Below are 27,383 nucleotides of genomic sequence, written 5' to 3'. Positions count from 1 at the left end.
GTTTTTTTCCAAAATATAGTCTGGCCCCCCTGTAAGGTCTGAGGGACAGAGGACCTGCCCCCTGTTGAAAAAGTTTGTTGACCCGTGATTTATATGCATGCAGACACTTAGGGAAGTGGGAGAAGAAATTTGATTCGATTAGCATTTAAAAGGCCAACATACCAAATATGCACCTTCCGTATCAATGCGCGAACCAAAATGCAGCCAGCCTTTGAAATCTGCACTTCTCCTAATTTTGCAATGCAGTTCCCCAGCCCCAGTGTGCACAGGAAGGCATTTTAGTTTTCAAAAAAAATGTGCAATGTCAGGGAAGACTGCTTTGCAAAAAGGAGAATTTGCACTAAAACTCTGAGGAAGTCATGAGGACTTAAAAAAAATAATCACAAACTGATGTGGAAAATTGGAGGACTGAATTTAAGATTAGGAAAGAGAGAAACTCAAGAGAAACCAAAACAGAAATATTTCCCCATCTCTGCACACCAACCCACAAGCCTTGTCCGTTTGGTCACTGTTATTTTAACACAGAAGTTGCATTATAAGACCAAATTACGAATCTTGCCTGCTGTGGTTTCTGATGTTGCTGCCGCAAGGCGGGTTCTGAACTAACTAGCCAGTCATTTGCCATTTGGCTTCTAGTACCATTTGAAGCCACAGAGGTATTTAGATTTTGCTGCCTTAAACCAGTCCATCTAGTTCAGTATTGTCTACCCAGACTGACAGCAGCTTGCCAGGGTTTCAGGCAGAGGACAGCCTGGAGATGCCTTGAAGACTAAATTAGGCATGTTCTGCTTGCAAAAGAGGTGCTCTGCCACTGAGCTACCCCTGTCCTCTAATTCGCCTGCATGTACGATACTTTGATGTGCATCTTCTTCATTTATGAATTCCTCCCTGCTTCCCAAACAAAAAACGCTTGGAAAAGCCTTGCTCCACTTGCCATCCATTCATAACTACTGCAATGCACTCTGTGTGGGGCTACCTTTGAAGGTGACCCGGAAACTACAACTAATCCAGAATGCGGCAGCTAGACTGGTGTCTGGGAGCGGTTGGCGAGACCACATAACACCAGTCTTGAAAGACCTACACTGGCTCCCAGTACGTTTCCGAGCACAATTCAAAGTGTTGGTGCTGACCTTTAAAGCCCTAAACGGCCTCGGCCCAGTATACCTGAAGGAGCGTCTCCATCCCAATCGTTCAGCCTGAGGTCCAGCGCCAAGGGCCTTCTGGCGGTTCCCTCACTGCAAGAAGCCAAGTTACAGGGAACCAGGCAGTGGGCCTTCTCAGTGGTGGCACCCTCCCTGTGGAACGCCCTCCCACCAGATGTCAAAGAGAACAACAACTACCAGACTTTTAGATGACATCTGAAGGTAGCCCTGTTTAGGGAAGCTTTTAATGTTTAAGGCATTACTGTATTTTAATATTGTGTTGGAAGCCGCCCAGAGTGGCTGGGGAAACCCAGCCAGACGAGCGGGGTATAAATAATAAATTATTATTATTAAATACAGGCGTCTCCCAGCCTGTCCAGGGCTTCATTCCCGGCAACCGCACGCAACCCGGGATGTGTGCGAGTGGGGTTCACCCCTGTTGCACCCTTGCCTCCTTGCAGTGCTGAAAATTGCTTGCATGTCTGCAGCAGCACGCATGCAGATCCTTTGCAAGTGGGGAGTTGCTCGTACACACACAGAGGAAAAAAGCTAGAGATTCTGTTCCCACAGTGGCCAACCAGCTGCTTATAGGAAGCCCACAACAAGGGACCTGAGGCCAGTAGCTCTCTCCCCCCTTGCGACTCCTGCGTTATACAGAGGCATCCTGCCCTGCAACTTAACTTTCTCAGATCCCGGAGAAGGACTTGGTCAGGAGCAACATCATAGTGGCTGCAAACCCCTCTTCCAAAGGAGACCTGATGCGTCTCACTTTATCGCGCCTTCGAAGAGCAAAGCTTCCCTGCTTAGACAAGTTTGGGCAATTGTTTGAAGTGCTTCTGGGACACTGTTGTTTGTGATCTTCTGCACTGTTCCGTTTACTTTGCATTTGTGTTATTTTGCCAAATGCTTATTGATACGCTCCGAGTTGCTTTGAGCTTGGAAGGGAAATCGTAGCCGGAGGAGCAGGAAGGAAATGCCCAAACTTGCCTAAGCGGGGAAATTTTTAGGATTACAGTTCAGTAACAGGAGTTCCCATTCATACCTCTGGCCTGCAGGGTGTTGGGCTGAGTGATGTTTATACTGTGGATTCTGTGATCATTCAGTACAAGTGAAGAATTGGGTTTGTATCCTAGGAATGTCAAATTTCATGTTACGGGGGGGACGGGACGGGACATAAAAACATGCAAGACCTTAAGCTTAAATTAAATGTCCATGCCTTAAAGTTTGGGGGCAATGTCTGATAAATAGAAGAGAATCCGGCTTGTGGGACTACTGACAATGAATTACTCAACATAAGCACAGCGTATTTATTTGCTTTTTAATTCATGAACTACCTACACAGTCCATGTGGATACATACCAAATGTGTTTCATTTGCATAGCTCCAGGCAGATTGTGAAGTTCAGATGTTTTGGCAGAGAATTTGGGTTACCATGGCGCAGGGGTGGATAGGGAGAGGCTTGTAGGGACACAGCGTGCAGCCAATGAACTGATCATTCATTAGATATATGTTGCAGGCCTCCTGCCATTTTAAAAATTTAGAAGGTGATCCTGATTGACAAAGCAGCAGTGTGTGTGTGTGTGTGTGTGTGTGTGTGTGCACTTTTGAATTGTTATTTATTTTTTAATGTCCTTGCAAACTCAGAGGAGGCAATCTCCCTTTTCCCCTCTTTCACAGGAATATAAGAAACTGCTTTATCCCCGGTCAGGTTATCCCAGGTCAGATCATTGGTCCATCTTTTAAGTGCCCCACACAAGAAATAACAACAACAACAACAACAACAACAACAACAACAACAACAACAACAACAACAACAATATATTTATGCCCCATCCATCTGGCTGGGTTTCCCTAGCCGCTCTGGGCAGCTCCCAACAGAATATTAAAAACACAATAAAATATCAAACATTAAAAACTTCCCTAAACAGGGCTGCCTTCAGATGTCTTCTAAAAGTCGGATAGTTGTTTATTTCCTTGACATCTGATGGGAGAGTGTTCCACAGGGCGGGCGCCACTGCCGAGAAGGCCCTTTGCCTGGTTCCCTGTAACCTCACTTCTCGCAGGGAGGGAACCATCAGAAGACTCTTGGCACTGGACTTGTGTCCAGGTAGAACGATGGGGGTGGAGACGCTCCTTCAGATGTACTGGACCGAGGCCATTTAGGGCTTTAAAGGTCAGCACCAACACTTTGAATTGTGCTCAGAAACGTACTGGGAGCCAATGTAGGTCTTTCAGGACTGGTGTTATGTGGTCTTGGCGGCCGCTCCCAGTCACCAGTCTAGCTTCCGCATTCTGGATTAATTGTACTTTCCAGGTAAAACAGAGAGAGAATGCTATGACGTATTTTGTTCCGATGCGAATGTATGTAGATGCAATGTCTTAAAAGTCATATGCTTAGTTAGAATCGTGGAACTGTAGAGTGGTAAGGGACCCAAACTTGACTCTTGGGTTGCCCTCGTTTTTAAGCACAGCCCTTCCTTCTCCCTCTCCCTGCTTCTTCCAGGGCGCTGTCGTGGAGAAGCGGACTTTCTCGTGCCCGTTCTGCGAAGCCGCCTTCACGTCCAAAACCCAGCTGGAAAAGCACCGCCTCTGGAACCATCTCGACCGGCCGTTGCCGGCTGCCGCTGCCCCGGTCGAAAACAGGCCTCCGAAAGTCTCCGGGAAGGGCAAGAAAAGGTACTGGCCTGCAGTCTTTGAGGCAGGCAAGAGGGAAAGCTCCCCGACCCCGTGGATTTTGGGGTGGAAGGAGGGGGTCAGGCGCGAGAGGCCCCGATGTCTTAAACCCCGCTTTAAACCAGCCCTCTATGCTTTGCCCTAGAGCTGCCGAGGGTTCAGCTTCCCTCACCATCCATCCCAAACAGGCAAAGGTGGAGAAGGCCGTCGCCCTGCACCGCCCCGAGAACGGAGAATGCGCGGCCCTCAGCCCAGGCAGCAAAGACTTCCAGACCAGGGCGGCTGCCATGCCTGGCGCTCAGCTGTCGGGCGGCAAAAGCTCCAAGCATCAGTCGAGCAGGAAGGCCTCTGAGCAAGAGGAAGACCCTGAGAGGATGAAGCACAGTAAGACTAGAACAGCGACTCCCGTCCAACCCAAGGTTTCCCCTGCCCAGTTTAAGATTTGAAGCATGCGCTGTGGTATTCGTGGTAGAAGTTTGTGAAATCAAGCAGAATCTTAGAGCTGGAAACGGGCCTGAGGATCATCTAGTCCAACCCCTTGAAATTGAAGTGCAGTGGTACCTCAGGTTACATACACTTCAGCTTACAGACTCCGCTAACCCAGAAATAGTGCTTCAGGTTAAGAACTTTGCTTCAGGATGAGAACAGAAATTGTGCTGCGGCGGCAGCAGGAGGCCCCATTAGCTAAAGTGGTGCTTCAGGTTAAGAACAGTTTCAGGTTAAGTACAGACCTCCGGAACGAATTAAGTACTTAACCTGAGGTACCACTGTACTTCCTTGTCACTTGTACAACTTGTATACAGTGAGATTACACGAGCAGCCCCCACTCAGCTCTCTTAGCCTTAATTCCCCTCGTTTACTGATGCACACCCAACAAACCCAAAAGTCAGTTGCCCTGTTGTTATTTTTTCACTCAGCACCTTAACAGCCCATGGATAGAAGCTGTTCTTTACCCTGTTGGTGCGACCAATCATGCTTCTATATCTTCTGCTCGAGGGCAGGAGATCAAGAAAGTGCCGGCCAGGGCGTGAATCATCCCTGAGGATTTTCCTCACTCTCCTGAGGCAACGTTCTTCTGCTATTTCATCCAGCGGATTCGCGGGACAGCCCATAATATCTTGTGCTGTATTCACCACCCTCTGTAGGCACTTCCTATCAGTTGATGTCAAACCAGCACACCACACCATGATGCAGTATGAAAGGACACTTTCTATTGTTGACCGGTAGAGGGAAATCATCAAATGTTGATTGAGATCGTTCTTCCGCAATACTCTGAGGAGATGGAGTCTCTGTTGGGCTTTCTTAACCACCGGGGTTGTATTGATTTTCCAAGTAAGGTCTTCACTGAGATAAACTGCTAGGAATTTAAAGGAAGAGTTTATCTCAGTGAAGACTTACTTGGAAAATAAATGCAGGGATCTCATCTAAAGCATCCATGTCAGATGGCCTCTGCTTCCATCCAACCTCTGCTTAAAATTCTCCAAGGAAAAGGGAGTCTGTTCCACGGCTGAACACCTCTTACTATCAGAATTTTCTTCCTGATGTTGGAATCTCCTTACAGTCATACCTCGAGTTGCGTTTATTTCACGTTGCGTTTTTTCAGGTTAACTTTTTTCAGTGTTTACTTCTGGGTTCGTCGCTCCGTGCATGCGCAGGAGCGATCTGTGTGCTTCATGCATGCTCAGGAGCACTCTTATCGTGTCACGCACAGAAGTGGTGCTCTACTTACGGACTTTTTGGGGTGCAAACGGCACCCCGGAATGGATTGTGTGCGTAAGTAGAGGTACCACTGTACTTGTAACTTGAAGCCATTGGTTCGAGTCCTCCCCTCCAGAGCAGGAGAAAACGAGCTTGCGCCATCTTCCATGGGGAACTCTTTAGATATCTGAAGACGGCTCTCCTTTCTCCCCTCAGTCTCCTCTTTTCCAGGCTAAACACACCCAGCTCCTTCAACCACTCCTCATAAGGCTTAGTTTCCAGACCCTTGGTCACCTTGGTTGCCCTCTTTGCCATGGCATGGAGAAAGAGGCTACAGAAAAAGCTCTTCTCCTTCTCTCATAACACTGGAAATCGTGGGCATCTTTAATGCTGGAGGATTCAGGACAGATGGAAGGAAGAACTTCTTCCCACAGCCCATAGCTAAACTCTGAACGCCGCAGGAGACGGGGATGGCCACCGAAAGGCCTGCCACAAAATTGATCACAAGACATGGCACACGTGCACCATTTGAATGCCCCCCCCCCAATGCATTTGAAGAGTGCTATTGAATCTTCATCTCATTCTTCTGTTCTCTGAGTTAAACATGCCCAATTTTTTCGTTCTTTCCTCATAGGACCAGTTTTCCATGGCTGTTCCTGCTGTTGCTTGAAAAAGTGTGTTTCTAGTTCTTATGTCTGTGGGGATAAGCTTGGAAGCCTATGGGCAGTGAGAAGCCGGGGGGGGGGGGGAGCCAAGCAGGGCTTTCTTTTCTGTGTTCCGGAATAAGATTTCAGCCCTGTGCTTATTCCCTGGGAAGTGAATCAGCAGAATAAATTAGGCAAAAAAGGGGCTTCACTGAAATGCTGAGTTGCTCTATGTAGACAGGGGTGTCGCACTCTGAGCTTACCGTGCAGGTGTTTGACCAAGTTTTTATTTCTGTTTTCTCCTTTTTGAGTTAGGAAGGAAACAGAAAACTCCTAAGAAATTTACTGGAGAGCAGCCGTCCATCTCCGGAACATTTGGACTGAAAGGTAAATGACGAGTCGTATGCGCTCCTGTTCTTGGGAAGTATTTTGTAGAGTATTTCGAATTTTCTGTTGCTGGGCAGCACCTCCTGCCTCAGTTTCATGGAGAGCCCTTTGTGTGTTGCAGAGGATTCTGGGAAATATTCTAGGCCTTTGGTTTAAGCAGGGCACACACCACCACCTGGCATGAAGCGAGAGCACATCCTGAAATATGTATTTCAGGAGAACATCAGCCGTGACGGGCAAAATATCTTTGCAAGAAGTTTGTCCACTGTTGCTACACTTATCACAGGGAGACCGTGGGCTCATGCAGCACATAATTAAACTATGGAACTATGGATATGTATAATTTTATAATATGCAGAGGAAATATGTGAAGAGAAATCAGGGAGAGAAGCTGAGGGAAATCCTTGGGGGGGGGGAGAAATAATGTATGTGATTATATGGTTTGATAATTTGCTTGTGGAAATTGCTCAATAAAAAATATTTTTTTAAAAAAACAAACAAACTGTGGAACCCACCAACACAAAATGTGACAATGGCTTCACTAGGGGATTAGACAACTTCATGGAGGGGGTTAAGAACGGCTACTAGTCCTTGTGACTTTGGCTACCTCCACACGGCAGTTTATTCCATTTTCACGCCGTTTCCCTAACTGTTGATTTTCACATTTGTTGTTGTTTAGTCATTTAGTCGTGTCCGACTCTTCGTGACCCCATGGACCAGAGCACACCAGGCACTCCTGTCTTCCACTGCCTCCCGCAGTTTGGTCAAACTCATGCTGGTAGCTTCAAGAACACTGTCCCACCATCTCGTCCTCTGTCATCCCCTTCTTCTTGTGCCCTCCATCTTTCCCAACATCAGGGTCTTTTCCAGGGAGTCTTCTCTTCTCATGAGGTGGCCAAGGTATTGGAGCCTCAGCTTCAGGATCTGTCCTTCCAGGGAGCACTCAGGGCTGATTTCCTTAAGAATGGATAGGTTTGATCTTCTTGCAGTCCATGGGACTCTCAAGAGTCTCCTCCAGCACCATAATTCAAAAGCATCAATTCTTCGGCAATCAGCCTTCTTTATGGTCCAGCTTTCACTTCCATACATCACTACTGGGAAAACCATAGCTTTTACTATACGGATGTTTGTTGGCAAGGTGATGTCTCTGCTTTTTAAGATGCTGTCTAGGTTTGTCATTGCTTTTCTCCCAAGAAGCAGGCATCTTTTAATTTCGTGACTGCTGTCACCATCTGCAGTGATCATGGAGCCCAAGAAAGTAAAATCTCTCACTGCCTCCATTTCTTCCCCTTCTATTTACCAGGAGGTGATGGGACCAGTGGCCATGATCTTCGTTTTTTTGATGTTGAGCTTCAGACCATATTTTGCGCTCCCCTCTTTCACCCTCATTAAAAGGTTCTTTAATTCCTCTTCACTCTCTGCCATCAAGGTTGTGTCATCTGCATATCTGAGGTTGTTGATATTTCTTCTGGCTATCTTAATTCCGGCTTGGGATTCATCCAGCCCAGCTTTTCACATGATGAATTCTGCTTCTAAGTTAAATAAGCAGGGAGACAATATACAGCCTTGCCGTACTCCTTTCCCAATTTTGAACCAATCAGTTGTTCCATATCCAGTTCTAACTGTAGCTTCTTGTCCCACATAGAGATTTCTCCGGAGACAGATGAGGTGATCAGGCACTCCCATTTCTGATTTTCACATTATAAAGGTAAAGGTACCCCTGCCCGTACGGGCCAGTCTTGACAGACTCTAGGGTTGTGCGCCCATCTCACTCAAAGAGGCCTGGGGCCAGCGCTGTCCGAAGACACTTCCGGGTCACGTGGCCAGCGTGACATCGCTGCTCTGGCGAGCCAGAGCCGCACACGGAAACGCCGTTTACCTTCCCGCTAGTAAGCGGTCCCTATTTATCTACTTGCACCCGGGAGTGCTTTCGAACTGCTAGGTTGGCAGGCGCTGGGACTGAACAACGGGAGCGCACCCCGCTGCGGGGATTCGAACCGCCAACCTTTCGATCGGCAAGCCCTAGGCGCTGAGGCTTTTACCCACAGCGCCACCCGCGTTCCCATTATATTTGGATGTAAAAGGCTCTTCTGGAATTGTAGCATGATACAGCGCAAGTTTGGCACTCACTTCCACATTATTTGCAAATGGATTCCCTCCTCTCCTCCCCAGAAGCAAATAACATGGAAATGAGCGCTAAGCTTGCACCTACGTTCCATTATTGTTCCAGGAGGAGCTTTTTACCCCATGTGAAAGCTCAAACAAAGTGTAGAACATAACCGTCGGGGAAAAGTCTAGATTAGGTAACCTCTAGGTTAGATTACTGAAATGTGTTATACGTGGGGCTGCCTCTCAAGGCTGTTTGGAAAGTCCCGCTGGTGCAGAATTCACTGGGAAGACAGTTTGAGCATATTACACAGATCCTGGCCCAACGGCACTGGCTGCCAATTAGTTTCTAGGTCCAATTCAAAGTGCTGGATTTCATAGAATCATAGAGTTGGAATAGACCACAAGGGCCATCGAGTCCAACCCCCTGCCAAGCAGGAAACACCATCAGAGCACTCCTGACATATGGTTGTCAAGCCTCTGCTTAAAGACCTCCAAAGAAGGAGACTCCACCACACTCCTTGGCAGCAAATTCCACTGTCGAACAGCTCTTACTGTCAGGAAGTTCTTCCTAATGTTTAGGTGGAATCTTCTTTCTTGTAGTTTGGATCCATTGCTCCGTGTCCGCTTCTCTGGAGCAGCAGAAAACAACCTTTCTCCCTCCTCTATGTGACATCCTTTTATATATTTGAACATGGCTATCATATCACCCCTTAACCTCCTCTTCTCCAGGCTAAACATGCCCAGCTCCCTTAGCCGTTCCCCATAAGGCATCGTTTCCAGGCCTTTGACCATTTTGGTTGCCCTCCTCTGGACACGTTCCAGTTTGTCAGTGTCCTTCTTGAACTGTGGTGCCCAGAACTGGACACAGTACTCCAGGTGAGGTCTGACCAGAGCAGAATACAGTGGCACTATTACTTCCCTTGATCTAGATGCTATACTCCTATTGATGCAGCCCAGAATTGCATTGGCTTTTTTAGCTGCCGCGTCACACTGTTGGCTCATGTCAAGTTTGTGGTCAACCAAGACTCCTAGATCCTTTTCACATGTACTGCTCTCAAGCCAGGTGTCACCCATCTTGTATTTGTGTCTCTCATTTTTTTTGACCTATAAAAACTTAAAACTGCTCGGGACCTCAAGGACCTCCTCATATGAACCTGCTCAGCCTCTGCAATCATCATCTGAGACCCTGCTCTATGTACCGTTTTGAACATGGGATTGGTTGTTCGTGCCTGTTGTAGCATATCCATAGAGCTGTCCATGGAGACACAGGTCAATTCTGTGTCCAGGGCAGCTGCTTACCAGCTCCATCTGGTATGCAGGCTGACCCTACCTGTGCCTCGCCAGAGGGGTGCATGCTCTGGTTAACTCCCGCTTGGACTACTGCAATGCGCTCTACGTGGGGCTACTTTTGAAGGTGACCTGGAAACTACAACTAATCCAGAATGCGGCAGCTAGACTGGTGACTGGGAGCGGCTGCCGAGACCACATAACACTGGTCTTGAAAGACCTACACTGGCTCCCAGTACGTTTCTGAACACAATTCAAAGTATTGGTGCTGACCTTTAAAGCCCTAAACGGCCTCGGTCCAGTATATCTGAAGGAGCATCTCCACCCATCGTTCTGCCCGGACACTGAAGTCCAGCGCTGAGGGCCTTCTGGCAGTTCTCTCGCTGCGAGAAGCCAAGTTACAGGGAACCAGGCAGAGGGCCTTCTCAGTGGTGGCACCCGCCCTGTGGAATGCCCTCCCGCCAGATGTCAAAGAGAACAACAACTACCAGACTTTTAGAAGACATCTGAAGGCAGCCCTGTTTAGGGAAGCTTTTAATGTTTGATGTATTACGGTATTTTGTTGAAAGCCGCCCAGAGTGGCTGGGGAAGCCCAGTCAGATGGGTGGGGTATAAATAATAAATTACAGTGGTACCTTGGGTTACATACGCTTCAGGTTACAGACTCCGCTAACCCAGAAGTATTACCTCGGGTTAAGAGCTTTGCTTCAGGATGAGAACAGAAATCGTGCAGGAGCGGTGCAGCAGGTCCCATTAGCTAAAGTGGTGCTTCAGGTTAAGAACAGTTTCAGGTTGAGAACGGAGCTCTGGAATGAATTAAGTTCTTAACCCGAGGTACCACTGTATTATATTATTATTATTATTATTATTATTATTATTATTATTATTATTATCTGCCATATGAGCAACGCTAGGCCTGCTTTTCAGGAAGGAACCACTCAACCTGCCCTCTTCCAAAAGCAAGTTCCTTCCTCTTCTCCAGGGCTGGCGAAAGCAGAGGACAAGGCGAAAGCACACCGGGCAAAGAAACTGGAGGCGTCTCTGAGCAGCGCCGGCAATGAAGACCTGAAGAAGAAAACGCCGGGGTCCGGTGTGAGAAAGGATGCGGTCCCGACAGCAGCAGCTCCTTCTGCAACAGGTTTGACCCTTTTTCACAGAACCCTTTCCATTCCGAGGGCCACATTCCCTTCCGGGTGGGGCCACAGGCAAAGTGTGGGGAGCTGAAATTGCAAAGTCTGCTTTGGACAGTAGGCTAGTTTCTCAACACACACTCACACATCCCTCACCGTCCCCCGTCCAGGCAAGCTAGAGTCACGGCCAGGGTTCAAGGATGCAGCTGAGACAGGCAGGATTGGGTACGAGGCAGGATTGGTGAGCAGTGTGGCCAAGGAAGGCTGTGGTGTACTGGTTGAGAGCAGCAGACTCGTAATCTGGTGAACCAGGTTCGATTCCCCGCTCCTCCACATGCAGCTGCTGGGTGACCTTGGGCGAGTCACACTTCTCTGAAGTCTCTCAGCCCCACTCACCTCACAGAGTGTTTGTTGTCGGGGAGGAAGGGAAAGGAGAATGTTAGCCACTTTGAGACTCCTTTGGGTAGTGATAAAGCAGGATATCAAATCCAAACTCCTCCTCTTCTTCTTCTTCTTCTTGTGTGGCTTGTGGAACTTGCTCCAACATGACTTGGGGGCGGAGCGTCTGTTTGCATGCAGGAGGTCCAGTGTTCAGCCCCTGGCTGGCGCTGGGGGAGCCGCTGCCCGCCAGTGCAAACAATACTAATCTAGATGGACCAATGGTTTCACTTGGCTGAAGGCAGTTTATTTTGTCCCTATCTTGCAAGCCATTGTGGGGAAACCCGGTCATTTGAACAAACGTGGTCTGTTCGCTGCACAAGAGGCATGCATTTTTGCTATCGAAACTTGAGGGCTATTTTTTAAAAAATAGTTATTTAAGTCGTGTGTCCTTTGTTTCTCAGTTTGATTCTTTTACATGGCTTTGTATGTTTTGTGGTGTTTTATGCATTGCGATTTGCTGTTATTTATTATAGATTGGTGGCGCTGTGGGTTAAACCACAGAGCCTAGGATTTGCCAATCAGAAGGTTGGCGGTTCAAATCCCCACGACGGGTCAGCTCCTTTTGCTTGGTCCCTGCTCCTGCCAACCTAGCAGTTCGAAAGCACGTCAAAGTGCAAGTAGATCAATAGGTACCGCTCCGGCGGGAAGGTAAACGGCGTTTCTGTGCACTGCTCTGGTTCGCCAGAAGCAGTTTAGTTATGCTGGCCACATGACCCAGAAGCTGTACGCCGGCTCCCTTGGCCAATAAAGCGAGATGAGCGCCGCAACCCCAGAGTCGGTCACGACTGGACCTAACTGTCAGGGGTCCCTTTACCTTTACCTTATTATAGATTGATAATTCATTATTGTGGCTGGTAAGGGTTCAATTATTATTTGCTGATGTTTAATGTTACTGTTTACTATTAGACTCTGATGGATTGCTGAATGCTGCTTTGTTTTATATAAGTTGTTTGTTTTAAAGTTATTGTGACTTTTTGTATTGGATTCTTACTATTAATGTCTGACGTTTTATTACGTTTTTGTATGTGTTGGAAGCCGCCCAGAGTGGCTGGGGAAACCCAACCAGATGGGAAGGGTATAAATCATAAATTATTATTATTATTATTATTATTATTATTATTATTATTATGCAACCCAGCCAGGTGGGCAATGAATATATTGTTGCTGTTGTTTTAGTTGTTGTTGTTATTATACTTTCCAGCGTTACCTTTTGAAAGTGCACTTTGTGGGTTAATTTGAGCTGTCTTCAGTGTGCCTCAAACCACTCCTTTTGGCTCTTAAGACCCAGGCAAGTAGGTATCGAGCCAGGGGAAAAACCTTGCTTCTCTGGGTAATCTCTTTCTGGCTCGAGGAAGACAGCATGTTCTGAGCAAAGCACAGCTGCAGCCTCTTCCAGCTGATCCACGTTCCCAGCTTTCGAGTCCCTGATCGCCGAGTAAACAACTCAGCAGGCCTAGCCTGTTGCTCGCAGTGGGAGCGAAGCCAAGCCTATGGCTGCTTGAGACTGCGGCTCGGCTCGGCCTCTTTTCGGCTGTGTTCCCTCACGGGGGGGGGGGGGGCATTTAGTTAAACACTGCAAGGAGTCCCGGAGCTCGTAGACAGACCCTATGTTTGCTCAGATGTCGCTGTGCTTCGGAATGGAACTGTTGCCGAAGCCACGCTCCGTTTTCCTTTCCTGTGCAATGATGGTGTCGGCGGAGCTCGGGGGTTATTGTTGTAGATGCGTTTTGCGGGGAGGCAGCAAAATCACGATCCCACGCTTTTTGGTGCATTTCCTCGTGACCTCCCGAACCGCAAGCAGCCCTCAAAAAGAAAAAGAGGCATGTTGGAAAAGAGGAGCGAAAGACTTAACTTAGTAAAACCTCACTTGTTGTCACTTGATCTATTATTCTTATATATATTTTTTCCTTTATCTATATGCAGGAGTTGGTAAAGGGACCGTTGAGGGAATAAGGATATTTGTTTAAAAAGATGGATGCTAATTAAAGATAAGTTTGTAATATAAGCAGCGTGTAATTGGGAAGAAATGGAAACATCTGAGAAAGAGAGTGGGGAGCCAGTTTTTTGGGGGACTTGTGTTAAATTAGTTTTAACTTGGCATTGACGGGTTATAAATTTGGAAAACGGATAAAAATTAATTGGCACAAAAAAGGAAAAATGTGAATTAGTTGGACCGGAGGAAATTGAGTTTCCAGTGCATGCGATCAAACAGCAGCCCACCAAATAGCGGAAGTCTATAGGACACGGGTGGCGCTGTGGGTTAAAGCCTCAGCGCCTAGGACTTGCCGATCGAAAGGTCGGCAGTTCGAATCCCTGTGGCGGGGTGTGCTCCCGTTGTTCAGTCCCAGCGCCTGCCAACCTAGCAGTTCGAAAGCACTCCCGGGTGCAAGTAGATAAATAGGGACCGCTTACTAGCGGGAAGGTAAACGGCGTTTCCGTGTGCGGCTCTGGCTCGCCAGAGCAGCTTCGTCACGCTGGCCATGTGACCCGGAAGTGTCTCCGGACAGCGCTGGCCCCCGGCCTCTTTGAGTGAGATGGGCGCACAACCCTAGAGTCTGTCAAGACTGGCCCGTACGGGCAGGGGTACCTACCATAGGACACCCAGGATTTAGCCCCAGACAAACTTCCGCTCTGTCTTTCCTCTTTCTCCAGCGAGCCCAGAAGAGCAGTGGCAGCGGGCGATCAATGAGAGAGGGGAGGTGGCATGTCCGACCTGCAGCATGATCACCCGGAAGACGATCCTTGGCCTCAAGAAGCACATGGAAGTCTGCCAGAAGGTAGGAAGCCAAAATTGGACGGGGACAAACCACTGAATAGCATGTCAACAAATTGTTCTAGTATTTGGCTGGGTTTCCCCAGCCACTCTGGACAGCTTCCAACAAAAGATTAAAAGTACATTAAAACATCAGTCATTAAAAACTTCCCTAAACAGGGCTGCCTTCAGATGTCTTCTAAAAGTCAGATAGTTGTTTATCTCCTTGACATCTGATGGGAGGACGTTTCACAGGGTGGGTGCCGCTACTGAGAAGGCCCTCTGCCTGGTTCCCTGTAACTTGGCTTCTCACAGTGAGGGAACCGCCAGAAGGCCCTCAGAGCTGGACCTCAGTGTCTGGGCTGGATGATTGGGGTGGAGACGCTCCTTCAGATATACTGGGCCGAGGCCATTTAGGGCTTTAAAGGACAGCACCAACACTTTGAATTATGTTTGGAAACGTACTGGGAGCCAATGTAGGTCTTTCAAAACCGGTGTTATATGGTCTCGGCGGCCGCTCCCAGTTACCAGTCTAGCTGCCGCATTCTGGATTAGTTGTAGTTTCCAGGTCACCTTCAAAGGTAGCCCCACGTAGAGCGCATTGCAGTAGTCCAAGCGGGAGATAACCAGAGCATGCACCACTTTGGCCAGACAGTCTGTGGGCAGGTAGGGTCTCAGCCTGTGTACCAGATGGAGCTGATAAACAGCTGCCCTGGACACAGGATTGACCTGTGCCTCCATGGACAGCTGTGAGCCCAAAATGACTCCCAGGCTGCGCACCTGGTCCTTCAGGGGCACAGTTTCCCCATTCAGGACCAGGGAGTCCTCCACACCTGCCTGCTGTATCTATATGGATATAGATACAGGCAACTCCCCATTTACACGGAGGTTACGGTCTGAGGCACTGTGCACGTAAGTGAAATCGCATAAATTGGGAACACCATTGACAAAAGCCTGCAAACTCCCCAATCACTCCATCCAAACCTCCTTGGATGGAAAGCAAACTCCCAACGCTTCACAGGCCTCGGAAAGTCGGTGCAAGGGCTCCTGGGATTTCACTTGCAAAGACTTGTGGGATTGCTAGGTCCTGTTTTCGTGCTGTGTTTTCCCTTTCTGCACTCTTTTAGGGCCATTTTTGCTCTTTTCCTAGTCACTTCCAGGTTCGCAGTGATGCATGTGTGTGTGCGCAGTTACACAAATATTGAACATATGCAAATGGAGAGTTGCCTGTATATTTTATTATTTTGTTGCTAGTAAGGGCCTGGTGGTAAAATATACATTTTTAACAAATCCTGCTACTACTACTACTACTATTATTATTATTATTACTACTACTATTATTTTGGAGGATAAGGCTATCAGCGGCTATTGGTTGTGATGGCTGCACTCTGCCCCACTGGGCCAGAGGCAGCTATGCTTCTGAAAACCAGTTTTTGGTGTGTTGACTTTTCGTTCCGCTTGCTTCAGCTGCAGGATGCCTTGAAATGCCAGCACTGCAAGAAGCAATTCAAGTCCAAAGCCGGGTTGAATTACCACACCATGGCCGAGCACGTCAACAAGGTAGGAAACTCGCATGTAAAACAAGTAAATGAATATTCTGCACTGTGGCAACATACTGCCCTCGAACAAGCCGGAGTCCACAACTTGTGTGCTTTTCACAAGTTTGCATAATTTCCCTTGTCTTCCAACCCGTGTTTTTGGAATGTGTGCTATTTATTGCCCTTCTAGTAGTCGGGGGCAGGGTAAAGGGGCAAGGAGCTGTGCTGGGCACTGGGGCCTCCAGACCCCATGACTATTAATCTTGTTCCACAACCCCTCTGGCACCTGAAATCTCACCAGGAACATGCCTTTGCAACCACGAGGGCTGTAAAAAAATAATTAAAAAGAGGAAATCAGAGATTCTCACTTTTCTGCGCTGGCATCACTCTGCAATAGATGCATAGTCTTGGATAATGGCGCCAGGGTGCTGGCGGCCTTCCTGCCTTTTATAAAATGCCTCTTTCTGGGGTGTGAGGCAGACAAGGGCCCACGGCGTGTACGAAAGGCTAGATTAACATTGTGGGTTGTCTCGATTCCTTCCCTGCAGCCAGTTCCTGTGGAAGCTGCTGCCCCTCTCAGCGAGCACGAAGAGCGGGAGAGGCTGAGGAAAGTACTAAAGCAGATGGGGAAACTAAAATGCCCTGTTGAGGTACTTCTTTTCTCTCTTAGCTAATATTTCCAGCAGAGAAAGTGTTGGGTGTATGATTAAGAACTTTTGGGAGATGGTGGAATGACACTATTTGGCTTCAGTGGAAATAAGATAAAGTTTTGAGATATTAAGATTTAAGGGTATATGATATTAGGATTTAAGGGCATAAGATTTAAGGTTTTTTCGTCTCTTTTTTTCTTTTCTTCGTTTAGTAGATTGAAGTTTGGACAATTTTTAGACGCTGATGGGAGAATAAGATTTAAATGGACTAAGGCAAATAAGCGAGTAAGCAGTGAAAGATGGAAAGAATTTGCTGATCTGATTAACAACTGGAATACAAAAAGGGAGGTGGGAGGAGGCCGAGGAAATAAGTTATTGAAAGATGGAATTTGAAAAATGGAAGTGTTTTCTTTTTTAATGTTTTTGTATTTTGTTTTCTTTTTTTTTGTTGTTGGTGGGGTGGAGGGGGTGTTTTTATGTATTTTTAAATTTTTACTTTTTCCCCTTTTTCCTCTTTCTACTTTATTGTATTTGGGTTTTTTTTCTTAACTTTATCTTTGTATTTGTGGAAACTTGAATAAATATTATTATTTTTTTAAAAAAGAGTTGGGGAAGCCAGTGAGTTTTTCAGTACGATCACATCTTACGCATGTTTGTCAGGCGCGTTGAAGGCCAGCTGCTTGAAATCACACACATTTAACGCCCAGAAGGCAGAGAACTCAAAAGCTCTCTTTGTTCAGGGTTTAAAAGAGCTTTTAAACTCTCTGCCTTGCTTACTGGGCTCTGGGATGCTTGTACAAGATCCTGGGATCTCACGAGAGCATTCCAGAGCCCAGTAAGCAAGGCGGAGAGCTGTTAAGCTCTCTCTTTTGCTGTGGGGCGCAAGGCAGCGTGGATGTGCTGTCTTAACAGAGATAAATCTATGGCCCGCAACTTCACTTTACGTTTAAAGCAATATCACTCCCCTTTAAAAAGTCATGACTTTCCCCCAGCGAATTCTGGGAATTGTAGTTTGTTAAGGGTCATGAATGTTCTCTGGAAAGACAGATTGATGGTTGAAATACCCTGGAAATTGGAGTTCTTGGGGGCAGGGAAAAAGCCAACCGAAGATGAAAAATCCATTCAATCAGACATTATAAGTTCATCTTCGGTTGGGTAGTTCGCAAGTCTCTGTGGCTTTGTACAAGGTTTTGTCTTTTTCTCAGAAGATTGATAAAGAATGTATAATCATTTTGGTAATTATTGGTAGCCTTGTGAGCTGGTCTCACCTGCTTTTGAACCCATCTAGGTTTCTGGCATTCCCACCGTGTTTCTCCTGTTCCTCTTCCTGCAGGGATGCGTGGCTACTTTCTCCAGCCTTATGGGGTACCAGTACCACCAGAAGCGGTGCGGGAAGCAGCTCTCCGAGGTGGAGAAGCCCGTCTTCACCTGCCTGCACTGCGGGAAGGCCTACAAGTCGAAAGCAGGACACGACTACCATGTCCGGTCAGAGCATCCGTCCGCGGTAAGACCCCATGAGCCTCATCCCTCCATGCTGTTGTCATGCTGTTGAGTATCATTATGCTGCAAGACATTACATTTTGCAAAGTGTTTCCTCATCTTTTGTTGTTGTTTTTAGAAAAATAGTTTTTATTTGTATTTTTAATGCAAAACAAGCAAAAAAACCACACACGCCCCCTTTCCTCCGCCCCTCAATTGTACAACTTTCATACCAATCTTGACATATAACTACCGTATTTTTTGCTCTATAAGACTCACTTTTACCCTCCTAAAAAGTAAGGGGAAGTGTGTGTGCGTCTTATGGAGCGAATGCAGGCTGCGCAGCTATCCCAGAAGCCAGAACAGCAAGAGGGATTGCTGCTTTCACTGTGCAGCGATCCCTCTTGCTGTTCTGGCTTCTGAGATTCAGAATATTTTTTTTCTTGTTTTCCTCCTCCAAAAACTAGGTGTGTCTTGTGGTCTGGTGCGTTTTATAGAGCGAAAAATACGGTAAATGCCTAGTGACTCTCCTTCCACCCTTTTCCTGGTTTCTGTACTTTTCTACTAAATTGCCTATTCCAAATTTTTACTCTTCAAATTTCTTCCTCTGCTAATTTCTGTTAGCGCCTATTCTGCCGGGTTTACTCAAGACAAGCTAGGTTATTTACTTGTTTATACTGGTTCTTTAAAATATTCAATAAACATTTTCCAGTCCTCCTTATATCCTTTATCATACTTTTCTCTTACCCTATTCCTGCTGCCAGTTCAGCATATTCAAGCATTTTCAAACTTCCACTCTTCTCTGGTGGGTACCATACTCGTTCTCCACCTTTGTGCCAGTAAAATTCTGGCCGCGTTGGTGGCATATAATAATAATACATATTTTCTTTTTTTTTACCATTCCCAAAAGGAATGTCTTGGGCTTTGGGAGGAAGGTTTTTATGAATATCTTTTTTAAATCATTGCAAATTACTTCCAAGGGTTCCCCGATTACTTTACAGGACCACCACATGTGGAAAAAGGTTGCTTCTGTTTCATTGCATTTCCAACGTTTATCTTTTTTTTTTATCAACATTTTTGCTAGTTTGGCAAGGCAACAGTGATCCGCTGGTGGTGTTTCTGCAAAACCTATTTCTCCTCTCAGCAGTTGTCTCAGCTTGCTAAATTTGGTTTCAATACTCCTTATTTTAATGATTTTTTTTTTGTTTTGGGTGACTCTGAACCACCTTGATTCCCCCCCCCCCTTTTAATAGAAGGCAGCATTGTAATTATTTTAAATACAGTGCAGCAACATCTCACACACATTTAACATGCACGATTATGAGTGTACGCAGCTGAAGGCAGGCTGGTTGAAAGTACAGTGGTGCCCCGCAAGACGAATGCCTCGCAAGACGGAAAACCCGCTAGACGAAAGGGTTTTCCGTTTTGGAGGTGCTTCGCAAAACGAATTTCCAATGGGCTTGCTTTGCAAGACGAAAATGTCTTGCGAGTTCCTGCGGGGTTTTTTTCCTCCCCCCCCCCTTTTCCCCAAGCTGCTAAGCCGCTTAACAGCTGATCCGCTAAGCAGCTTATCAGCTGATCCGCTAAGCCCGCTAAGCCGCTAATGGGCTTGCTTCGCAAGACGGAAAAAACCGCAAGACGAAGAGACTCGCGGAACGGATTCTTTTCGTCTTGCGAGGCACCACTGTACGCAAGTTAAATCCAAACCTGGCGGGAGCTTAAAAGCTCATTCTCTGGCTTGTGGATCCTGGTGACAGCCCTTGACATAGAGTACCCAGGCTTCTTCATGCTGATGCAGAAGATGGGGCTGACACTGGTTGTTGTTCTTTGGGTAGCCCTTTCCACCTTCACCCCCTTTCCCCCCGTCTTCTCAGCCTCCTGAACAGCCCGAGATCAAGCCTGAAGTCAGCCTCGTCGAAGATTTCGAGAGGACTCCCAGCGGCAGGATCCGGCGCACGTCAGCCCAGGTCGCCGTCTTCCACTTGCAGGAAATCGCCGAGGACGAGCTAGCCAAGGACTGGACCAAACGGAGGATGAAGGATGACTTGGTCCCAGAGACAAAGCGAGTGAGAGCCCGTCACTTACCTGAAGGCGGGGTGCAGGGGAAACAGGGTCTGTGGTCGGTCTGGGGCCCGTGTTGGGGTGTGTGGCTTGGAGGTCCTTCAATTGGCTGGTTTGGAAACAAATTGGAAATCAGACAGGCTCTCTTTCTGTGCCTGACCAGAGAAGCCAAGCTTAGGGAATCGTTTTTGCAGGACCAGGTGTAGCTCTGTGGATAGCAGGGCTCGCAGCTTCAGTACCACTCTGTTGTTGCTTGCAGTGATCGTGCTTCAGCCAGGGCTAGCAGGCCTCTCCACTAGCTACTAGTGTTGTACTGAGTTAGCATGCTCTAGTTATCTCCCGCTTGGACTACTGCAATGCGCTCTACGTGGGGCTACCTTTGAAGGTGACCCGGAAACTGCAATTAATCCAGAATGTGGCAGCTAGACTGGTGACTGGGAGTGACTGCCGGGACCATATAGCACCAGTCCTGAGAGATCTGCATTGGCTCCCAGTATGTTTCCGAGCACAATTCAAAGTGTTGGTGCTGACCTTTAAAGTCCTAAACGGCCTCGGTCCTGTATACATGAAGGAGCGTCTCCACCCCATCGTTCTGCCCGGACACTGAGGTCCAGCTCCAAGGGCCTTCTGGCGGTTCCCTCACTGCGAGAAGCCAAGTTATAGGGAACCAGACAGAGGGCCTTCTTGGTAGTGGCGCCCGCCCTGTGGAATGCCCTCCCATCAGATGTCAAGGCAATAAGCAACTATCTTACCTTTAAAAGACATCTGAAGGTGGCCCTGTTTAGGGAAGTTTTTAATGTTTGATGCTGTATTGTGTTTTTAATATTTGGTTGGAATCCATTCAGAGTGGCTAGGGAAACTCAGCCAGATGGGTGGCGTATAAATAATACATTATTATTATTATTATTATTATTATTATTAGCCTACTAGATGTGCATATGTGCAAGGTCCTCAGTGTTTTCTTTCTCTGCCACTGGTTGAGCTCTCCTTTGTCACACTGCCTGTGACAAAATACACTCTTCTTGATTTCATCCAGTTAAAGATTTGTTCATTTCGGTGAAACATACATACACACACACGCTCCAGCCAATCTTTTTAAACTTGGGAAAATGAAAATAACAGAATCGGTTTTTGGGGGAAAACTTGTTGAGATAATAAGCAGATTAAAAGAATAATAATGCAGTTTTTTGTAGAGCTGTGTTTTAGATGCCGAAGTTGATTAACCCCTGCTTCTTGCCTGGCAGCTAAACTACACCCGTCCTGGGCTTCCGAAGCTGAACCCGAGGCTTCTGGAAACCTGGAAAAATGAAGTGAAGGAAAAAGGACACATCAACTGCCCTAATAACGTGAGTGCCTTGCTTTCTGCAGGGCTGATTGGAAAACGAAAGGGATGTTATGTTTTATCCTGTGTTATGGACATGCTGCAGATTGGAACAGATCTCTTTCTGAGTTCTCCTGTTCTTAAGGTTTCACGGCCAGGGTGCCCAGTCCCTGAGTCGAAAAAGTTGCCTCTCTCTGATCTCCAAGAAAGTCTTGTTAGCAGGGAGGTGGGAGGGACGTTGTTCCCGGAACAGGTAAGAGGCATTAGCTGGTTAGCACAGCCACTTTGAAAAGGTGCGCGGCTCTGAAACGGATAGCGTCTCTGCCCAGGCGATTAGCCCAATTTCCCTTTCCACATCAGACTCGCGACCGGCGGTGCCGTAAGATCTCCCGTCGCCCAGCAGGCCTCCCGTAACTGCTTGAAAGCGCCTTGAATGTTCAAAGGTCCATTTAGGGACGTGTTTTGCCTGCCAGCAACGGAGCCACATGACTCTCATTAACAGTAATTAGAAGCATGTGGCAAGATCCCAACAGGCGGATCGCCTGTAAAATTAACCTTGTGACGGCGAGAGGGAGCTTGCAAAGAAGGAGAGCCTTGTGGGGATTCGGAGGGGGGGGGGTCGCTGCAGCCCCATGAAAGGGGGAAAGGAAGGGGGGGAGAGTACAGAACCCTTCTTACCATGTGCTGCGCTGTTTTCGCTTCCAGTGCTGCGCTGCCATCTATTCCAGTGTGTCCGGTTTGAAAGCCCACCTTGCAAACTGCAACAAGGTAAGGCGTTTAAGAGGCCGATAGCCCAACTTCATTGTTATTATTTATTAAATTTGTATACCGCCCTTCATCAGGAAGATCTCAGGGCGGTTCACAGCATCAGAATACAAAATAAAAACACAAAATACATAATGAAAGCAAAAACAAAACAATAACCACCCTGCTCCTGCAAACATGTATAAAAAGGACACATAATGTTAATCAGGCAAAGAACTGGTTGAAGAGGAAGATTTTTGCCTGGTGCCTAAAGATGTACAGTGAAGGCGCCAGGCGAGCCTCCCTGGGGAGAGCATTCCACAGACGGGGAGCCACTGCACAAAAGGCCCTGCTCTCGTGTTGCCACCCTACGGATTTCTCATGGAGGAGGCACACAGCAAAGGGCCTCAGATGGTGATCTCAGGGTCTGGGTCAGTTCATATGGGTAGAGGCAGTCCTTGAGGAATTGAGGTCCTGAGATGTTTAAGGCTTTATAGGTCAAATTCAGCACTTTGAATTGGGCCTAGAAACTAATTGGCAGCCAGTGCGGTTGGGCCAGGATCAGTATAATATGCTCAAACTGTCTTGCTCCATGGAGCAACCTGGCCACTGAATTCTGCAACAGCTGAAGTTTCCGAACCTTCTTCAGAGGCAGCTCTGGAGGATGCCATAGCCAGTGGTATCCAAAACCCGCAAAGGGGTCATATAATGGCAATGTTGAGAACCCTTCCCATAGGCAGAAATCCTTTTCCCAACTCTCACTCCCCGCCCTCAGCTTTCAGCGCCCTCTGCCAGATTCAAGCCCCTCGTTAATTTTCTGATGGATCAGAAAGCGGCTGGCTGGTTCATTCAGATGCTCCCAGTTGTGTGAAGATGCAACTATGCTCGATGTCCGGTGCTTGCCAGCTTCGCATTAATGCCACAGATCCAGCTGCAAGCATGCTCCCGCGACTCTCACTACATCCCCTCTCCCGCTGGGAGCTCGTACATCACCTCATTGTCAATAAAGAATATATTACGCATTCTCTAGTGGCAGATGGAGGCAGAGTAGGGAGCTCATTCGTTTTCCGCAAGGTCAGCGGTAGCAGAAATCCAGGGTTTTAATTAGCTGCTCGGCAACCCAGAAGAGAAGTTTCAAAAGCTTTATTGATCAGGTTCGGCCATAAATTAGAGGAAGCCTCTGCTCCTCGTAGCGGGCTGCAGTGTAGAATGAAGCTGCTGCTCTGCTCCACGTGGCAGCTTGGGTGGGCTGGCGCAACGTCGGGGATGGCCAGCTCCGCAAGGGGTTTAAGCTGGGGCAAGTGGAAGATGTTGCTTCAGCAACAGACAGCTGTTAGCTTCTTTTGTGATGAAACAGATGCCTTGCACAAGACTTGAAGATAAATCTTTACTTGTCAGGCTGGCAACAGTTGAACAGGTATTATTCAATTATTATTGTTGTTGTTGTTGTTATATTAAATTTACATATTAATGTGTTTCTCTCCCTTGAGCCCAAGAGAGGGCTTGGTCCTTTTGCTATCAAAACTGCTTCATAGCAGTGCGTAAGTTAATAACCCATAGCTTGCCTGTCCTCACAAACTCCTCCAGACAGCGTCTGCTGCTTGAAGTCACCACGCTCCCATGTTCTCAAGGAAACGACGATAACAAAATAAGCAAACCAACTGCCACCTTTGATTCTTTGTGAAATACATTTACAGTGCAAATACAGTGGTACCTCAGGTTACATACGCTTCAGGTTACATATGCTTCAGGTTACAGACTCCGCTAACCCAGAAGTGATGCTTCAGGTTAAGAACTTTGCTTCAGGATGAGAACAGAAATTGTGCTCCGGCGGCGCGGCAGCAGCGGGAGGCCCCATTAGCTAAAGTGGTGCTTCATGTTAAGAACAGTTTCAGGTTAAGAACGGACCTCCAGAACGAATTAAGTACTTAACCCGAGGTACCGCTGTATAGTACAGATGCTAACAACAACCTCAGAATGGACCTTAGGTAAGGCGGGGGCTGTAAGCTCCTCTGCCAAAAAACCCTCATCCTTTGCCCTCCATCTCACCTGAGCAAGCCAGGTGCACCCTTTCTGCTAAGTTTCCAAATGCATGAGTGCAGGATAGGTTCTGAGAGGTCCCGGTGAGCATTAACCCTTCCCCAGATCCCCAGGGGAGGTTCTATCTGAATCCTACTCCATATATGAAGGGACCTGAAGTTTCCCTGGAGCCTGAATGGCACAGTGCGAAGGACAAATCTGTCCTATGTAGATGATCAACACATCTCCAAGATATCTTCTGGGGCTGAGCTCACACGGCCGGACCTTTGTCTTGCAGGGAGACCACTCCGTGGGGAAGTATCGTTGTCTTCTGTGTCAGAAGGAGTTCAGCTCAGAAAGCGGAGTCAAGTACCACATCATTAAGACTCACTCGGAGGTAAGTACCAGGCCTTGTCAGCAAAGGACTTTGGGGGGAGTCCGGCCCCCCCCCCTCCCGCTGAAAGCTGAAACTCTCGTGAGGCCTACAGAAGAGTGGTCCCAGTGAGCTGGAATGAATCATTATTCTTTTCTAATAATATAGGAGCAAATTTCGAACTTCCAGCTGACTGAAATTAGTCCCCCAGATTTGCTGCCTTCTTTTCCAGTAGCTAATTTGGGGCGGGGGGGTTGTGCGGAGGGTTTCATGAAGGGGAGGGGACTTTAGGCCGTTCATCATACCCTGCATCAAAGGCAGTCTAGGTAACTCCCAGTTAGGGATTGGGCAAATGGTTAGGACCCTCACCCCAAGAGCCTTCCAGAGAAAGAAGGGAGAGGATATGGACCCAAGATTGTGGTGGTTTGAGATGGGAGACTTCCCAGAAGAGGAAGAAAAGAGCTGGGGAATCGTGGAGGGTGAGGAACAGGAATAATAATAATAATAATAATAATAATAATAATAATAATAATAATAATAATTTATTATTTATACCCCGCCCACCTGCCTGGGTTTCCCCAGCCACTCTGGGCGGCTTTCAACAGAACATTAAAATAGTCTATTAAACATTAAAAGCTTCCCTAAACATGGCTGCCTTCAGATGTCTTCTAAAAGTCTGGTAGTTGTTGTTCTCTTCAACAACTGGTGGGAGGGCATTCCACAGGGCGGGCGCCATTACTGAGAAGGCCCTCTGCCTGGTTCCCTGTAACTTGGCTTCTCGCAGCAAGGGAACCACCAGAAGACCCTCAGAGCTGGACCTCGGTGTCTGGGCAGAATGATGGGGGTGGAGACGCTCCTTCAGATACAGTGGTGCCTCGCAAGACAAAATTAATTCGTTCCGCGGGTTTTTTCGTCTTGCGAAGCACCACTGCATTTAAACACTGACAATGGCGGGGAGGGTCGGGGAGAAGCAGGACACCTGCCGCAGCCGGTACCTCAGACTCACCCGCACGTTGTGGCCACCGTGCGACGCGGCTGCTGGAGGGCGGCGGGGCTCAGGAGCGCGACTCCAGAGAGAGAGAGGCGCTGGCAGCAACGGCTCTCTGAGGGGAGCGCGCGAGGGGGGTGGGCAGCGGCGCAAGGCACTAACCGTCAGCCGGAAGGTGGGAGGGAGCCGGAGGAGCGGGGAAGCGAGCGTGCGTGCGTGCAGTGACCGTCGCCATGACACGAGAGGCAGGGCCGTTTCGTCTAGCGAAGCAAGCCCTTAGGAAAATCCGTCTTGCGAAGCACCTCAGAAAACAAAAAACCCTTTCGTCTTGCGAGTTTTTCGTCTTCCGAGGCATTCGCCTTGCGGGGTACCACTGTATACTGGTTCGAGGCTGTTTAGGGCTTTAAAGGTCAGCACCAACACTTTGAATTGTGCTAGGAAACGTACTGGGAGCCAGTGTAGGTCTTTGAAGACCGGTGTTATGTGGTCTCGGCGGCCGCTCCCAGTCACCAGTCTAGCTGCCGCATTCTGGATTAGTTGTAATTTCCGGGTCACCTTCAAAGGTAGCCCCACGTAGAGCGCATTGCAGTAGTCCAAGCGGGAGATAACCAGAGCATGCACCACTCTGGCGAGACAGTCCACAGGCAGGGAGGGTCTCAGCCCTCGTAGCAGATTAAGCTGATGCCCTAGTCCTGAACAGGGACAGGAGTCAGATGTCGTTGAAACAGTACAGCAGCTGGTTGACCCCATGCCCCTTGAAAGAGAGCCAGGCATGCTCTTCGTGTCTCTGAGCGGAAAGCCAAACAGAAAAGGAAAGATTCCCTTGTCGGCCACCGTAGGCAGCAGGAGTCAGTAGCCAGGGGGGAAGAGCGGGCACTCCGGGGAACAGCCCCATTTCCTGATCTCCGTGTATTAAGTAGTGGGTGGACATAGCAGACGACACAGAGATTTCTCCAAGTACCGTATTTTTCGCTCTATAAGACGCACCAGACCACAAGACGCACCCAGTTTTTGGAGGAGGAAAACAAGAGAAAAAAAATTCTGAATCCCAGAAGCCAAAACAGCAAGAGGGATCGCGATCCCTCTTGCTGTTCTGGCTTCTGGGATAGCTGCGCAGCCTGCATTCACTCCATAAGACGCACACACATTTCCCCTTACTTTTTAGGAGGGAGAAAGGGAGTCTTATAGAGCAAAAAATACGGTAGTTCTTTATAAGTAAGCTGGAATTGAACAGAACAGCAAACAGCTCAGCCGGCCTGCTTTTATAGGCAGCCGGCTGTCCACATTGTAACAACAACAGCCCAGGGTTTCCCGCCTAAATTAACTTACGTGGACCTGAGTGAAAACTATATACAGTCATACCTCGGGTTGAAGTCGCTTCGGGTTAAGCATTTTGGGGTTGCGCTCCGCGGCGACCCGAAAGCAACGGAGCACGTTATTTCCGGGTTTCGCTGCTCGCATGCGCAGACGCTCAAAATGACATCATGCGCGGAATCGTGACATGTGCAGACGCGGGTTGCGTTCGCTTCAGGATGCGAACAGGGCTCCGGAACGGATCCTGTTTGCATCCAGAGGTACCACTGTACACAATACCCCCTGGTGGCCAGGGTGAGAACGTCAGTACATAACACCGTGTACAGTGGATGCTGCGAACATGATCCATGTGGGATGCACGTTCACAACTCGCAGCGGCACGTCTGCACGCGCACAGGTTGCAATTTGGTGCTTATGCACATGTGTGACCGCCGAAACCTGGAAGTAACCCGTTCCGGTACTTCCGGATTTCGGCTGTCCGTAACCCAAAAAAATGCAACCTGAAGCATCTGTAACCCGAGGTATGACTGTATTTTTTATTCCAAGAAACATACTGAAAAGCAGCTCTCTGTCTCTCTGCATGTCTGGATTCTCTAGGCAGTTAGCTGCCTGTTGGCTTTCCTCCCTTCCTAA

General features: G+C 47.9%; 1 protein-coding gene across 7 annotated transcripts in view; it reads left to right on the top strand.

The window, feature by feature from the left end:
• The window catches only part of ZNF512B (zinc finger protein 512B), a 44,289-nt gene that overhangs the window by 15,753 nt on the left and 1,153 nt on the right, over nt 1–27,383 (top strand). For 4 of the 7 annotated variants that reach the window (XM_083447351.1, XM_083447353.1, XM_083447347.1 and 1 more), the window contains exons 5-16: nt 3,646–3,818; nt 3,961–4,199; nt 6,467–6,544; nt 10,923–11,078; nt 14,164–14,288; nt 15,731–15,823; nt 16,350–16,451; nt 17,785–17,955; nt 19,805–19,996; nt 21,236–21,337; nt 22,018–22,080; nt 24,374–24,472. In XM_083447351.1, coding sequence (XP_083303477.1) covers nt 3,646–3,818; nt 3,961–4,199; nt 6,467–6,544; nt 10,923–11,078; nt 14,164–14,288; nt 15,731–15,823; nt 16,350–16,451; nt 17,785–17,955; nt 19,805–19,996; nt 21,236–21,337; nt 22,018–22,080; nt 24,374–24,472 — 1,593 coding nt within the window. The remainder of the gene's footprint in view (nt 1–3,645; nt 3,819–3,960; nt 4,200–6,466; nt 6,545–10,922; nt 11,079–14,163; nt 14,289–15,730; nt 15,824–16,349; nt 16,452–17,784; nt 17,956–19,804; nt 19,997–21,235; nt 21,338–22,017; nt 22,081–24,373; nt 24,473–27,383) is intronic. The other 3 variants (XM_083447352.1, XM_083447349.1, XM_083447348.1) reach the window with 1 other exon arrangement.

Source organism: Podarcis tiliguerta (genome assembly GCF_965153285.1).
Source record: "Podarcis tiliguerta genome assembly, chromosome: 6".
Lineage (NCBI taxonomy): Eukaryota > Metazoa > Chordata > Lepidosauria > Squamata > Lacertidae > Podarcis > Podarcis tiliguerta.
This window is presented reverse-complemented; position numbering and strand designations above follow the sequence as displayed.